Source organism: Pseudochaenichthys georgianus, chromosome 19 (assembly GCF_902827115.2).
Source record: "Pseudochaenichthys georgianus chromosome 19, fPseGeo1.2, whole genome shotgun sequence".
Taxonomy (NCBI): domain Eukaryota; kingdom Metazoa; phylum Chordata; class Actinopteri; order Perciformes; family Channichthyidae; genus Pseudochaenichthys; species Pseudochaenichthys georgianus.
The window spans coordinates 23717567-23732921 of NC_047521.1; the positions used below are offsets into that span (position 1 = coordinate 23717567).

At 44.2% G+C, this 15355-nt stretch overlaps 1 protein-coding gene across 1 annotated transcript in view; it reads left to right on the forward strand.

Moving 5' to 3' along the window:
- Positions 1 to 8912, forward strand: part of bahcc1b (BAH domain and coiled-coil containing 1b) — a 51945-nt gene extending 43033 nt beyond the window's left edge. The window contains exons 18-25 of the mRNA XM_071206742.1: positions 182 to 299; positions 1202 to 1277; positions 1366 to 1474; positions 1646 to 1762; positions 1916 to 2053; positions 3358 to 4727; positions 5435 to 5671; positions 6511 to 8912. Of these exons, the coding sequence (XP_071062843.1) occupies positions 182 to 299; positions 1202 to 1277; positions 1366 to 1474; positions 1646 to 1762; positions 1916 to 2053; positions 3358 to 4727; positions 5435 to 5671; positions 6511 to 6720 (2375 nt within the window). The 3' untranslated portion in view covers positions 6721 to 8912. The remainder of the gene's footprint in view (positions 1 to 181; positions 300 to 1201; positions 1278 to 1365; positions 1475 to 1645; positions 1763 to 1915; positions 2054 to 3357; positions 4728 to 5434; positions 5672 to 6510) is intronic.
- The last annotated feature ends 6443 nt before the right edge of the window (positions 8913 to 15355 follow it).

The following is a 15355-nucleotide window of genomic DNA, read 5'->3' on the forward strand; positions in this document are numbered from 1 at the left end:
CTCACATGCAGGTTTGAAAAGGTTTTTCACACATTCGAACACACACACGTCCTCCTGTGCCTTTGTGCGTCCCCGCTTTTTCACTTCACATAGCAATTATTCAACACATTCACAAATGATGGATCACTCACGCTTTATCTTCTCCATCCATCAATCACTGAACCACGCCCTCGCTGTGCAGCGCTGCCAAACTGTGTGCTGAGTAAAGAGATGCTGGTGGACGGCCTGAAGATCCTCATTTCCAAGGAGGACGAGCTGCTGTACGCCGCCTGCGTCCAAACTCTGGACCTGCCCGACATGTAAGAGCCTTCCCCTGCAGTGCGTCCACAGAAACACTAAAACATTCATACTCCTTCACCAAATAAAACCTTCCAAGGGGAACGAGCATATTTCATATATGGTCTTCTAAAAAGTATGCTCCCAACCAAAGAGCATGGGATTATATTTGGATTTAATTAGTTTTTTGACATATTGCAAAAGACCTCAGTAAACTGCTGTATGTATTGAGCATCCAATCAAAAGTCAGCGTTAGATTATTTTAAATGATGATTGTTATTTAATTTAAAGGGGCCCCTATTATGCTTGTTGGGGTTTTTCCCTTTCCTGTAGTCGTGTGTTATATAGCTTGTTGTGCATGTAAACGGTCTGAAAAGGACTCGTGCTTCTATTGGCTAGTGCCCGAACACATTGTACACGATAGGCTAAAGGGCGGGACTTCTCGAAGGGGTTTACCAATCCCAAAGACCTTTTTGAACATTAAGCACGCCAGGGAAGAGTAAAGTAACAAGCGTTTGTCATTTTTCGCAAATCCACAACAACATCCGTAGAGTCATACATCCGGGTGGAAAATAAATTTCAGTCGCATTGCAGTTTAATTATATGGTAAAGTTATTTTATAGGAGCCAGGGTTGCTGATTCCAAAACGATAAGCATCAACATGTTAGATGATAACCACCTTAGCTTACCAATTTCATAGTGGGAGCCCCTAAAGGTAAGCAATAAAAAGCCAAAATGCAACAACAGTGTTCTCTGGTTTACAACTTCGAAAACTAGCTCTGGTAGTCTTGACGAAAACACAACTCCAGACAGCTATAAAGCCAAGATACACAGAAGTGGCAGCCAACACAGCTGGTAGTGGAAAGAAAGTGTCTACTCATGAGGAGTTTTTATTTTGTATTAATTTACATTTGGTTTCTCTCAGATTCAGTGTTGTCATCGAAGGAGAACGAGGGAATCGCCCACGGATCTACTCGCTGGAGCAGCTACTACAGGAAGCTGTGAGTGTCAGTCTTCAGGCTCCGGCATCTGTCACAGGACACTCCTTCTAAAACATGTGTAACACAGATCGTTTTGTGATTCTCCCAGGTGCTGGACGTGAGGCCCCAGAGCGAGACCATCCTCACTGCAGGGACACGAGTGTGTACGTACTGGAGTGAGCGCTCTCGTTGTCTTTACCCCGGATACGTCCATCGAGGTGAGCAGGAAGCACTGATAAACACACACACACACACACACACACACACACACACACACACACACACACACACACACACACACACACACACACACACACACACACACACACACACACACACTAGTGCCTTTCCAGGAACTAATGTCTTCTGTTTTATGTGTTGTGCTTTAGGGAGTCCAGGTGAGGAGGAGAAGGAAGGCAGCGTGATGGTGGAGTTTGATGATGGAGACAGAGGAAGGATCTCCCTCACAAACATCAGGCTCCTGCCACCAGGATACCAAATCTGCTGTGAGTAAGACAAGAGAGGAAGAGAAAGGAAGGACAAAACAAAAGTAGAACAAACCACAAAGAAAAAGGAAGGAAGATAGGAAGCAAGGAGGGAAGGAAAGAAAGAAACAATCAAGCTAAAAACGTTAGTTTAAACCCATTTGTCTCCATCAGGTGTGGAACCCTCTCCAGCTCTTCTGATCTCACCCAGTTGCCGCAGACGAAGAAGCTCCACCCAGGAGAGGAAAGACACGCCCACAGAGAAACTGGCCAATGAGGAGACGGCAGGAAGGCCCCAAGAGAAACGACCAGGTGAGGGAAATGTTACCACTATTAGCTGTACACATATTTACGCCACTATGGTCAATTTGAGAATGTATCAACAGTCGGGTAAAAAGGAGGCGAGCTGCGGTCGCAAGGAGCAAACATCGAAATGTATTTTTAAATCGTTGATCAGAAAAAAGAATAATAATCATACGTGTTTGAAAGTCAAATTAGGTGCAATGTCTCCTGAGGGTTAAGGCAAATATTAGGTTAATTCATAACTTTTTACGTTTTGCTATTTTATGCACAAAGTGACGAGACTAACCGAACGCAGAATAACCGGCCCCTCTGGGAAATAAACTACTTGGATCTTTAGTTTTATATGTGTGGGAAAGAATGGGTTTTTATTTAATTACACTGAGGAATCCACTCTGGGATCCCTCAGACACCAAAGGTTAATTTGATGTTGTCTGAGAAGTACTGGTCTAACTAGTAAATACATTCACAGCCCTTTAGGCAATATTGGAAAACCCCCCAAACACCGCCTCGTTTACAGTTCAAACTGCCAACCACTTATCAGATGCCCCCGAGTCAGAGCAGGGAGGGATATAAACCGAAAGACTCGTAAATTAAAACTCTTTGTTTGCCTCCTATCATTTAACCTCTATTTGACCACATCAATCACGCGTTAACGAGGTGTCATCGATGTGTTTTCTTTTGTTACGCAACATGCTTTTTACTCTTCAAAAGCTCCGGGTAACAATACAGCCGGAGGGAGAGACAGGTTTACCAGGTTTTGTTTTAGTTTGAGTAATGAATATGTTGTTTATACCTGGCTAGGTGGAGATCAAAGAGATAAACGTTTCTCCAAAACGCTTCCACGATTATCACTTTCAAGATCCATTACTTCATAACAGGGGCGAGAGAGTTACTTAAATGTTTTGATTAGTAGCCTAATCTAAGTATCGCGATATAAAAGTAATTTTATATTTATTTTTAGATGGGTTGTTGCTTTATCATCCTGCTAGTAATTCCTTTTTATTTTTTTTAAAGTACCAGTTATGTGTTTTTTAAGATAAGATAAGATGAACCTTTATTAACCCCGAGGGGAAATTCAGTACAAAGCAGCAACAGGGTAAGCGTGAAAAAAACAGTACAGCAAAGATTCACACAGATCAATAACATCTAAAATAATAAATAAAATAACATCAAGGAAAAAATAATAATGATAATAATAATAAAAGACTATGAAATTTGAAAATGAAAAAAAAAATGTGTACCCTGATTACGATATACCATCACATGTAATCCATTACAACCCAAGCCTGATTATAACTCTTCTCCTTTTTCAGTTGGCAGACCGAAGAAAGTCCACTCTGTGCCAAAGACATCGAACACGGCGACATCAGTAACGGATACCGTAACCAAAGGCAACACTTCCTTGTTGAACTGGTCCGCGCCCAAGAAGCGACCTCCGGTTGACTTCTTCCTCTTCAACGGGACGTCCCGTAAGACCCAGAGGAGGAGAGAGCGAGACCTGGGGCTGTTTCACCGGCCCTCCCACCTCCTCGCTCCGCCAACGCCATTTAAAGGCATATTCGGCTCCCCTTTTGCAGGAGACTCCTTCAGCAGCATCGCCAACAGCTACTCCACCTCCAGGAGCTCTGGGTCGGGGCGACCTGGCTCTTCTGGACCCTCCATGGGGGTCTCGTCCTCTGCCTGCTCCCCATCAGTAAACATGGCTTCTAACAACAGGCATCCGGCGAGCGAACGCGACAGAAAGCAGTTCCCGGTGAAGCTCGATCACGAAGGAGTGACCTCGCCCAAAACAAAGAATGGAAAGGCGCTACAACGACTTGGAGGCAAAGGGGATACAAGTCCGGCCTCTGCAGGAGCGCCGCTGCGATACATCCACCCTGCCATGGTGGTGAAAGATGGGAAGAAGTCAGGAGGAGAGAAAGATATCACCGGGGTCCGATCTGAGGGGGTTTCAAAGGGTTCTCCACCTCTGAGGAAGGATCTCCTGGCTGCAGGTCTCGGAGTCCAGGAAGGGGATTTGGACTACCAGAGCGACGGCCCCAGCTCTTACTCTGAGCTCGATGAGGAAGACGAGGACGAAGGTCAGGATGCTGAAGCTCCACGGAGAAGTACAGGGGACGCATCCCAACGTGGAAGCCGATTTCTCTCCCGTCTCTCCGCCTGCTTCTCCTCGTCATCCTCCTCCTCTTCCTCCTCCGGCTCCATCTCCTCATCGTCCCTCTGCTCGTCAGAAAACGACTCCTCTTACTCATCGGATGAAGAGTCGTCCGCCGTGCTGCTGCGACGCGCCTTACTCCAGCAGGACAAACACAAACACAGACAAAACGTGACCGCTGACCTCCTGAACCCTGACTCCGCCCCCTCCAGCTCCTCACCGCCAGCTCCCTATAGGGCCAAAGGTAGCATCTCGGGGTCAAAGGTGAGGAGTGAAGACAGGAAGGAGTTGATGTCAAAAGTAGGCCTGGTGGCTAACAGTAGCACGGCGAAGGCGCAGCTGAAGAGGAAGGACAGAGGGTCCAGCAGCCACCATCAGAGGCAGAGCAGCCCAGGGAGCCAGCTGCAGAAGTCTTCCTCCAAGGACCCGGCCAAGCGGCAGCGCATGTCTTCACCTGAGCCTCTGCCCAGCCTGGCACCTCTTCTGCCGGGACGCCAGCTCTGGAAGTGGTCCGGAAACCCCACACAGGTAGGACACGTTGGGCTTTGTACAATTCAAATTAAAGCGGAGTTGAAGTCAACGCGTTTTTGGGGCCCTTTACGTACACGAAAAGTCAAGAGAGAATTCACACGCGTCCATTCTGGTGAAAATAGAATATGAAATGGATTCCAGACTTTTCCATTACGTTGGTCGTACAATTACGAAACCATGTCAATAACCCTTCACTTCACAACTTAAGTAGACTGTTGTTGTTTCAGTCTGCTGAGTCATATCTTGATGACATACAGTACATGCAATGATCAAATAGAATGTGTCCTTGCAGTCTTTCTCAGTCCTTGTAGACTTTGGCAACCCTACGAGGCTTTATTCTCTGACTGTGTTCTCCTGCTTATTAAGTCACGATCCTGAGATAACAGAACTGCCACTCTCAGTTTACATTCTGCCGCGCTGTTTGCTCTGTAAACATCTGCAGCGTTAAAAATGAATCGACAGAGCAGAAATAGGCCCTTCTCCGTTTGTGTGCCAGCTCACGTGGTCCCGTAACTCAACGGGACCTGAGTGTTATGAGTAGCTCGTTTTTGGCGTTAGGAAAGAAGTATTAAATGTAACCGTGCTTTGGTAGCCTGGGTTCAGCAAAACAAACACAAATCTTAATTGACTTTTGGTGGTGAGTGAGCCCTCGGCGCTGAATAAACTGACTGCGAGTGCTATTTTAACTCCCGTTCCGTCCACAGAGGAGAGGTCTGAAGGGTAAAGCCCGCAAGCTTTTCTACAAGGCCATCGTGAGGGGCAAGGAGACGGTGCGTGTCGGGGACTGCGCGGTGTTCCTGTCACCCGGCCGGCCCCAGCTGCCCTACGTGGGCCGGGTGGAGAGCCTCTGGGAGTCCTGGAGCTCCAGCATGGTGGTCAGGGTCAAGTGGTTCTACCACCCGGAGGAGACCCGCCTGGGGAAGCGACACCGTGATGGCAAGGTAAAGGCCGCAGAGTGCAAGGAGAATTTCTCTGAAACGGGGAATGGTCAAAGTAACAGCCCGTGAAATGTTCATATAAATACATTACCTCTTTGCTGCTTTTTTATTCCCCCGTTTCCATCCGCTATGACCGGCTGAACATCCACTTCATGAAAATGTTATCATGTACTGTTTCTAAATACTCCGTTTAAAACCGGGCTTTCCCAGGAAACATGTCTCTCCTGCCGCACAGGAAGTCATGCACTTTGCATTTTTGGCAACAGCAATAGTGGCTTGTTTGGAATAACTAGAAAAAGAGCTGAGGACTTTGCACGAACAGAAATATCCATCATGGCTGCGCAAACAGAATAGATCACAACTGGCAGGAACTCAAACTACATCCCACGCTACGAGACATGACAACAACGGATTTGACATATGAGGCACGGACGATATTGCCAAACAAAAACAACAGCTTTTCTTGTGAAAGCAACGTTTTCAGGCTGTACAGTATCCTTGCTGCTTTATCAACATACAGGAGGTGGAGTTGTAGCCTTTGCGGACCATTTAAATGCACTGAAACCTATTTAACACATTACAGGAAAAGGATAACACATAAAAGCACCTTTAAATGTTGCCCAAAAAGCATGCATCAGTTACTTTAAATACATATTGACATAGATCCTTGTTTTTTCCCAATCCTGCTACTCATCTCCTCTGACCTCAAACTGATTGCATGGCACACACATTGTACAGGTGTGGGACACTTTAAAGACAATCTGACCCACCTTTGTCCCCGCTTCTTTTCCACACAAATTGACGCCCCCTAATCTACCATTCTTCCTGTCTATCTTTCCCAGAATGCATTGTATCAGTCGAGCCACGAGGACGAGAACGATGTTCAGACCATCTCCCATCGCTGCCAGGTGGTCAGCAGGGTGGAGTACGATCACCTGACGCGTGACCGTAAGCCCGGCAGCGCGGCCAACGACTTCTTCTACCTGGCGGGGTCCTACGAACCCACCACGGGTCAGCTGATCAGCGCGGACGGCATGGCCATCGTGTCCTAGCACCTCCAGCTAGAGAGAAATCCAAAAAATGTCTAACCTACATTCTGGATCCTGCTTCCAGACGACTAGGGACGGAGGGAAACCAAGACGACGAGTTCTGACTCTGCGTGGTGATCTGTCCCTCGGAGAGAAGGAGCTGGCCACACTGGATGAAGCCTGACGGTACTGGCACTAAGAGGTTTTGTTCTGGGGGAAAGTCCGATCCGTGACGGGTCAACCTCTTTATCAGATGTGGACCGAGGCTCCTTGTCGTCGGCAGCCTTCCCTGTGGCTGAAATAACAGAGGATATCGTCGACAAGGAAACTAAAGAACCAAGGACATGAGCACTTTGGAGTTACAGTCGCTTGGAGATACTACGGCGGGAGTCTCAAACAAAGACTGACTGTAAACCGCACTGGTTTGGAGGGTTTTTAATGGTCTTATACTGGTAGTTTGACAATTGGGAGATCCCCAACAGGACCAAAAAAACACTGTAGTTCGGACTTTGTGTGTGAGAGTGTGAATGTGTGTTTGCGGAGCGACCGCGATGACCCTGTTTGGCATTTAATGAGCTCTAAGTAAATAGTGCTTTAGCGGTGAGTGTGTGTGTACTGAATGTGTGGCACGTGGTCATCCGCGCTCATCAGGCAGGGATGACGTCTCGGCAGTTTATCTGGAGCTCTCTGAATATGAATCTGTCCCGTACTAAACGTGCAGTCCTCAGAAAACCGGAATTTCTTCTCCTGTCAAGCCATACACGTCAATACCTCTCTCTCTCATACCCCCCTATCGCGGGTGCAGAGACACATGTACAGGTGGTTGGATTGTTTATTTGAGATGTGTGTGTGCATGGGCGCGTGTGTGTGTGCTTTGTACAGCATCATGTATAATATGACATGTTGTAAATAGTATACATATATATTTGTTTTTGTTGTTTTCTTTTGCAGAGATTATTTTATTTACGTTTTTTGAGGGTGTGTGTGGGTGGGATCGGGGGGCTTTTGACAGAGGGAGGGTTAGTGTCCTTCTCTCTCAATGCACTGAACAGGATTGGAGATTCGGGGTCAAACTGTACAACTGATGTGAAGACTTTAAATATGTAGAAAGGGCGTTTGGGAAATGTTTTTCTAAGGAAATCAGAACAAGGCTCTTTTTGTCTAAATTCATTTTTCTCTCCTTGTTTCACTCCATTGGTTTAAAAATGTGCTTTTTTTAATGCAAATACTGGAAAAGAAACCGAGTTTCTGCTGTCCTCTGATCCTCTAAGAATCTCCTTTATCTATTTCCTGTATTCCTATATCAAATGTAGATATTTATCTGGCATCAAAAAAAGAAACATACCAAAGCACCTGTGAGTTTCATCGCATTAAAAACAATTTATATGAAAAAAGACATTTAAAAGAAAAACGATCAATCAAATCTGAATCCGGGACCCGCTGCAATCACGGAGGTTACGCTCGTGCTCATCCGGCGTTGCTATGACAGCCTCCGAGAAACGTTGCAGCAACATTGTCTGCACGCTGCCCAGCTGATGCACTTGAGGTCACCATGGCAACCGTAATGGCGTCACGTGACTGTGAAGGACAATCAGAGCCAATTCAATGGGGCGATGTTGATAAGAGACAAAACAAGATAAGGATCAAATCACAAAATTACGCTTCTTGTCACTTTTATTCCTGCTTTGCCAAAAATGTCTGTGTGTGTGTGTGTTTATGTTTTCCTCCATCGTACCGTTTATGCAATTCTGTGACGACTGTTGGTTGTCGGTGTATAGGATGTACAGGGGGGGGGGGGGGAATCATGATTGCCTTTTTCTTTCTTTTTTTTTAAGGACATTGACTGATTTTTTAACAACATGTTGCTGTTACACTGCGAAGCAAAAGCTTTAAGAGGAATGTGAAACTCCATTTTTAAATATTACTTTTATGGGTCTTTTATTGATTTTTTTTTTTTTTAAAGCTGTATTTTCTCTAAGAAACACTGGAGCTGTAAACATCACGTTTTGACCGAAGCGACATCATTGCTTTTTTTACTTTTATTAAGACCCACTGGAAAAACTGCTTTGTACGGTTGAGATTGCCTACTAAAATATATTATGTAATTTCAGTCATTCTTTGGGAAATATGACTTAAATATTTCCTCATGTACAAAAGGAAAAAAATATTTATCTTAATTTTATTGCCTTTTTTGTGTTTCATTAAAAAAGATTCTTACAAAAAAAAATCTCGATTGTTTCCTTCTCCACTTCTGATTGGGCGTGAGTCCTCTGAATGCGGCCTTGTGTTCATCAAAGGCGATCGTTTGTCTGCTGCAGGAAATGGACCGCAGGAGAAAGAATAAGGAGGGGGAGGGAGAGAGAAAGAAACACATGAGAGGAGGAAGCAATTTGAAACTGTAGCTGTCGATAGAGGGGGAAGAATGGGGATAGACAGGGAAACTGTATCTTCCCTTGATTCCTGAGAGACGACGCGCAGGGTAAAGGCACCTGGGTGTACAGGTGGGTCAGGTATTCAGGATAATAAAAACGGAACAGGATCATTAAGAGAACAAAGCGACCATATCGGGTTTCGGCCTGCCAAGATTTCAAATACGTGTGTGTGTGTGTGTGTGTGTGTGTGTGTGTGTGTGTGTGTGTGTGTGTGTGTGTGTGTGTGTGTGTGTGTGTGTGTGTGTGTGTGTGTGTGTGTGTGTGTGTGTGTGTGTGTGTGTGTGTGTGTGTGTGTGTGTGTGTGTGTGTGTGTGTGTGTGTGTGTGTGTGTGTGTGTGTGTGTGTGTGTGTGAGTGATGCAAAAATGCAGCTCACATGTGCTCAGCAAACAGCTTGTCTTGTGTACAGTCTGATATAAATCCACGCAGTCTCCATGCATTCCTGTTCTTCTTTAGGAGGGAGAAACACTCAGATCTTGTACTTAAGTAAAAGTAGAAGTATCAGTGTATACACTGTTACAAGTAAAAGTCCTGTATTCAAAATGTTACTCTAGTAAAAGAACAAAAGTTTTAGCATCAAAATATACTACTCATTAGTATGCAAATTACTCAATTTCAGAATAATATATATGATATGTTTTATAATTATTGATGAAGTGTTATCAAAGCTGGTAAGGATGCAGCTAGTCTTAATGACTTTGTATACTCCAGGTGTAACTAAAGGTATTAAAGGAATGTTGTGGCGTAAAAGTACACCATTTGCCTCTGAAGTAACAACAAATGGAAATACTCAAGTAATGTAGAAGTCCCTTGAAATTATTAGTACTTGAGTAAATATATTTAGTTACTTATGTGTACTTTTATTGATTTTCAGTTTCCTTTAAGTTTCTGGGACAAAATGTACTGCGTTTTATTTGAGAATTCCTGTGAAATATTCACACCCTTTAATCGCAGCGGAGCCTTTGTGACGCGGCTCGTTGCAACATTAAAGTCTGGAGAGAGGATTTACCTTTGACCTCGCATTACAGTGCAGTGGCCTCGTGGCAGCCGGCGAAGAAGCGCTCGAGATTCAGCGTCGCCTTGGACATCGGCCGTAAACTTTATTTCACTGAGCTGCGTTTTCTTTTCTCTTACATGTGGGCCCCTCCACTCCTCGGACCCTTTTTCTTTTCTGCGAGCGTATCCCTCTCCTTCTGCTTAACTTGTCAATACAGGAAAAGTTGAGTCACTTTTTTTGTCTGAATAACTTTGCTAATGGTCCTTGGCCATTTTGAAATCACACACACATTCACTCAGGCTCTTTGTCCAGCGGGATGTGTGTTTGCTTTTCTTTTGTATTCTGTGTTTCGCTGTTTCTGCAGTTTAGATTGTTATTACAGAGATATGAAACTGTGCGCCTGCCAGGGTGACCACACACACACACACACACACACACACACACACACACACACACACACACACACATATACATACCCATTCTGCTCACTGTTGGTCTTTTACATCCTCCTCATTGGCTCCGCAATCAAGCAACGCCTTCAAGAAACACACACACATTAAGTGCAGTCTTTCACTGCTTATCAGCACGTTTGCATTGGGCTTATCTGGTTGACATTGTTAAACTACTTTACCCAGAATGCTGCGGGAGATAGGGGCACAATGGGAGGCTGGGGGTGCCCTCTGGGTTAATGAGAGAGGGCTTTCACGTCGTAAGAGCAAACATGCCACGAGCCGATGTGTGTGTGAGTGTGTGTGAGTGTGAAGGGTCAAGGTGTCAAGGAAAAGTGTGGCAGTTTTTCTTAATTGTGTTTCTTCAGTTTTTTAAGGTGGGGGTCTGACGGGTGGGAACAAAGACGACACATCTGAGGCATGTCACCAGCGTAGGGGAATCTAAAGGCTATTGAGAAGTGCTCAATCTGTGTGTGTGTGGGTGTGTGGGTGTGTGTGTGCGTGCGCATGTGCGTGCGTGTGTACGCTGGGGTGTATTCAGGTCACTCAGAGTGGGAGTAAGGAGATCAGCAGTCTTCTTTCTCACCTCATCCATTGTTCATACGAGCCTCTGTGAGCTCGCCAGCGCTATCCATCTTACTGTGTGTGTGTGTGTGTGTGTGTGTGTGTGTGTGTGTGTGTGTGTGTGTGTGTGTGTGTGTGTGTGTGTGTGTGTGTGTGTGTGTGTGTGTGTGTGTGTGTGTGTGTGTGTGTGTGTGTGTGTGTGTGTGTGTGTGTGTGTGTGTGTGTGTGTGTGTGTGTGTGTGAGACATTGTAGATGACCGTATAGCCAATCTGACTCATTGGTAGTTGTGCAACGTATTCTGTGGCAACAGATGGCAGGCTTACATAAATCATGGGTTCTTGGCAGAGTGGAAGTCCTGTCCATGTTCTCCTACATTACAACATCAACAAACCTCCTCTGTTCTCCGGCTTCCTGCAGGTTTACCACTTGTTTCTCTTTCTGGCCTGTTACCGAGAGTAAAGTTGAAAAAAAAGGGATGTAGTCGACTATATATTTTACAGAAAGGTTTGTGTGTAGCAATATTTTAAGTTCAACATTGGAGCAGTTTCCCAATCAAGACATCAGCTGAAGGTTTCAGTCATTTGTGAGTATACGATTGCCAGTGGATCTAACATAGTTAAAATTACCATTAATAAACGTTTAATCCTATTATCTAATATGAGTCAAAAGATATGGCTGCAATGGGCCCTTTTAAGAAACACGTTATTAAGAAACACGTTTAATTTTTAAACCCATTGGTGTATTGAGTAAAATATCTAATGCACAATATCAATTTAATGTATGTATTATTTTTATTTTTAGTTAATTTAGTTGACTCACAAAACTGTCCATGCTCTAATTTTTTTGTTTGTCTTTAATTAATAATTTAATATAAAAAAATATAAGAATTTTCAGAATGTTGTATGTGTGTTTTCCCAAATTATAAATGCTGTGTCGATAGTTACTCAAAAGGAAAACCAATTTTTTTAACCTCACTTTTTAAAATGGACAAAACATTTTTTTACATGTGAATAAAACAAGGCAATGAAAACAGAACATATTTAAATTTATATTCACTTAAATTACTGTAAATGTGAGAATATTGATTATGTACATATAAAACACATTGTGGTTCCACATTATAAAGAAAAGAGAAGGAGCAAGAAAAAGGTATAAATTAAAGTACAAAAATAAGCTGAACAGGAAAGATAAGAAAGGCACAAAGAGCAGGGGGGTTAGAGGAAGAGCAGGAGATGAGGAGTGTTTTATAGCGGGTTTGCTGGCTCGGGCTCATCTGGGGTCAAACTCCTTCCGTGACCCCTTAATCCACAAAATGTAACTCAAATCTGCAGAAAAACCAACGTGATTCTCCACTCTTAATGCAGGCAACACACACACACACACACACACACACACACACACACACACACACACACACACGCACACGCACACACACACCAGGTTGTAGCTACTCGGAGCAGTGCTGGTGGTTATTGCTGATGTTGGTATTTGATATTTGGAATAGTAGAGGAGTCTTGGCCGCAGCGACGGTCAGAATAGGTCAAACATCCTGTAAAGTCTTAGTGGACACAGCAACCCGAGCCACAGACACCAGATAGCTGCTGTGTGGGAATGTGTGTGTGTGTGTGTGTGTGTGTGTGTGTGTGTGTGTGTGTGTGTGTGTGTGTGTGTGTGTGTGTGTGTGTGTGTGTGTGTGTGTGTGTGTGTGTGTGTGTGTGTGTGTGTGTGTGTGTGTGTGTGTGTGTGTGTGTGTGTGTGTGTGTGTGTGTGTGTGTGTGTGTGTGTGTGTGTGTGTGTGTGTGTATGATATTTATGATACTATCTGGATGCAGGCTGGAATTTGTGTGTGTGTGTGTGTGTGTGTGTGTGTGTGTGTGTGTGTGTGTGTGTGTGTGTGTGTGTGTGTGTGTGTGTGTGTGTGTGTGTGTGTGTGTGTGTGTGTGTGTGTGTGTGTGTGTGTGTGTGTGTGTGTGTGTGTGTGTGTGAAACTTGATTTGCTACGCTGGCCAACTCTACCCCAGCGACAACAGGAACAAATATACGTAGGCCTACAGTGTATTTATATAAAACAACTGGTGCACACACACACACACACACACACACACACACACACACACACACACACACACACACACACACATAGCTTCCACTGACAGCCATGTATGTTCTTTCCTCCTGCAAGTTGTCCGCTCCACTATGGGGGTCATCATGTAATGGTACACCTGTCTGTATGTAATACGTACAATAAATTAACATGTAACCTGAACACGGTGTCAGTGTTTGAGGATTTATCTCCTCACATGCTTCTGTTGCCACTTTAAATTTCAACTGACGCAATAATTGTGATGTTAGCGGGCAGACAGTCGGGTTGCATTTCCCTTCATTTCATCAGATTTTCTCATTTTCCACATTGAATTAATCTCGTATCACATCTCACTCGTTCATTGACAGCAATAAGAGGAACAGAAGCAGTTGTTACATGTGACTGTTAACGTGTATTTTTGCAGCGGAAAGAAATGATTTGTGTTGTTAAGGGAATTAAGTATTTTAAAATACTTAGACATTTTGAAAAACAGAGTTAGATGAGAAGATCGATACTCCTCTCGAATCAGTATCAAGATACAGCTAGAAGAGCGTTAGCTTAGCTTAGCTTAGCTTAGCGGTAAACCTGAGGGCAGTTGGAAACAGCTAGCCTGGCTCCATCCAAAGATAGACCTCTCAGCCAGTAAGTCTGAGACAAACAAATCAACACGTAAAAACCTAAACCGGAAACTTTATTTACCGAATATGTTTGAAAATATTTACGACTATTCTGGCCAGGAGCCGGGACTTCCTGGATGCAATATTTATTTTCTGGGGATGCAGAAGTCTTGATTTGTCCTTCTTTGCCTCTGGAACGAACCTAAACGATAACCAATCTCACTTGTCATGCGTACACCGAACCCGAACCCGAACATTAGCCCATGGTCAAAAATACATCTAAAGCAGGGGGGTCAAACTCAATTTCATCGTGGGCCACATTAGCATTATGGTTACACTCAAAGGGCCGGTTGTAACTATATATATATATATATATACAGTGATGTACCTGAACGCGTTCAATGAACGATCGTTCATGAACGCGTTCATATTTTGGGCGAACGTGAACTGAACGTACTGTATTTCCGCTAGATGAACGTAATTGAGAACGCGTTCATTCTCAGCGCTGTATAACGGCGTTCAAAAGTGCGTTCATTCTCAGCACTGTATTATAACGGCGTTCAAAAGTGTGCCAGATTTCATATGCCTTTCAGCCGAAAACCCAGTTAAAACACACCGTAAACAGGCTTCAAAATAATGCGGAAAACCACCCAATCTGGCAACAGCAAGCTGCCTGTGACGCGTACGCGCCTGTCACCCCTGGCTGTCGCACTAAAATATAAATATACTAAATATATCAGACTCCTCACAACAAACAATGTGGAACCGCGGAACCGGCGAGCATTGAATGAATGAATGAATTAGTATGGACGAAGCCGAGAGCAGCTGCAGCAGCACTCGCTCAGAGTGAGACTCTATGGCAGGGGTGGGGAACCTCCGGCCTCCGTCCGTATACGGTCCGCGAGACAATTTGGTACGGCCCTCGAGGTAATTTATAAACACACGCAAAAAATAAAAAAATGAAAGAAATCTAGACCGCAAAACAATTAAACAAGCGAGTGCCTGTTTTTCCTGGCCAAGGTCAGGGTCCTTGAACACAACACGAGCCTAACGTGTCATCACGTGGTATATGTCTCGACTGACAGGGGTGCAGTTCTGACGGAGAGCACCAGAACGCCACTCCAGCACTTCAGAAATTGCAGTACCGATAAGTCCATACACATGCCGCAGTTTCTGCGTGTCTGTGTCTTTAGTTGAAAGCCCAGTGGCGATCTGCTCATCTGTCATTCTGATCAGACAGTCAATAACTGTGTTGTTATCATTAGCATCTGGTAAGCTAGCTATGCTAACGAATATAAGAAGCTTTGTCTACAACCAGTGAGGTAAAGGCACATCTTTATATGATCATTTTTAAAGTTATAAAAAAAATAAGAGAATAAAGTAAACAGGTATAAAATACTATATGACAGTTATTAATAAAGAAGAATACAGTTTGAAAGGGTAGTGATTTGTCAAATATCCATACATTAAAAGAAAATCTGTTTACAGTTGTGTTTGGGTGTTGAGAGATGTGTCCA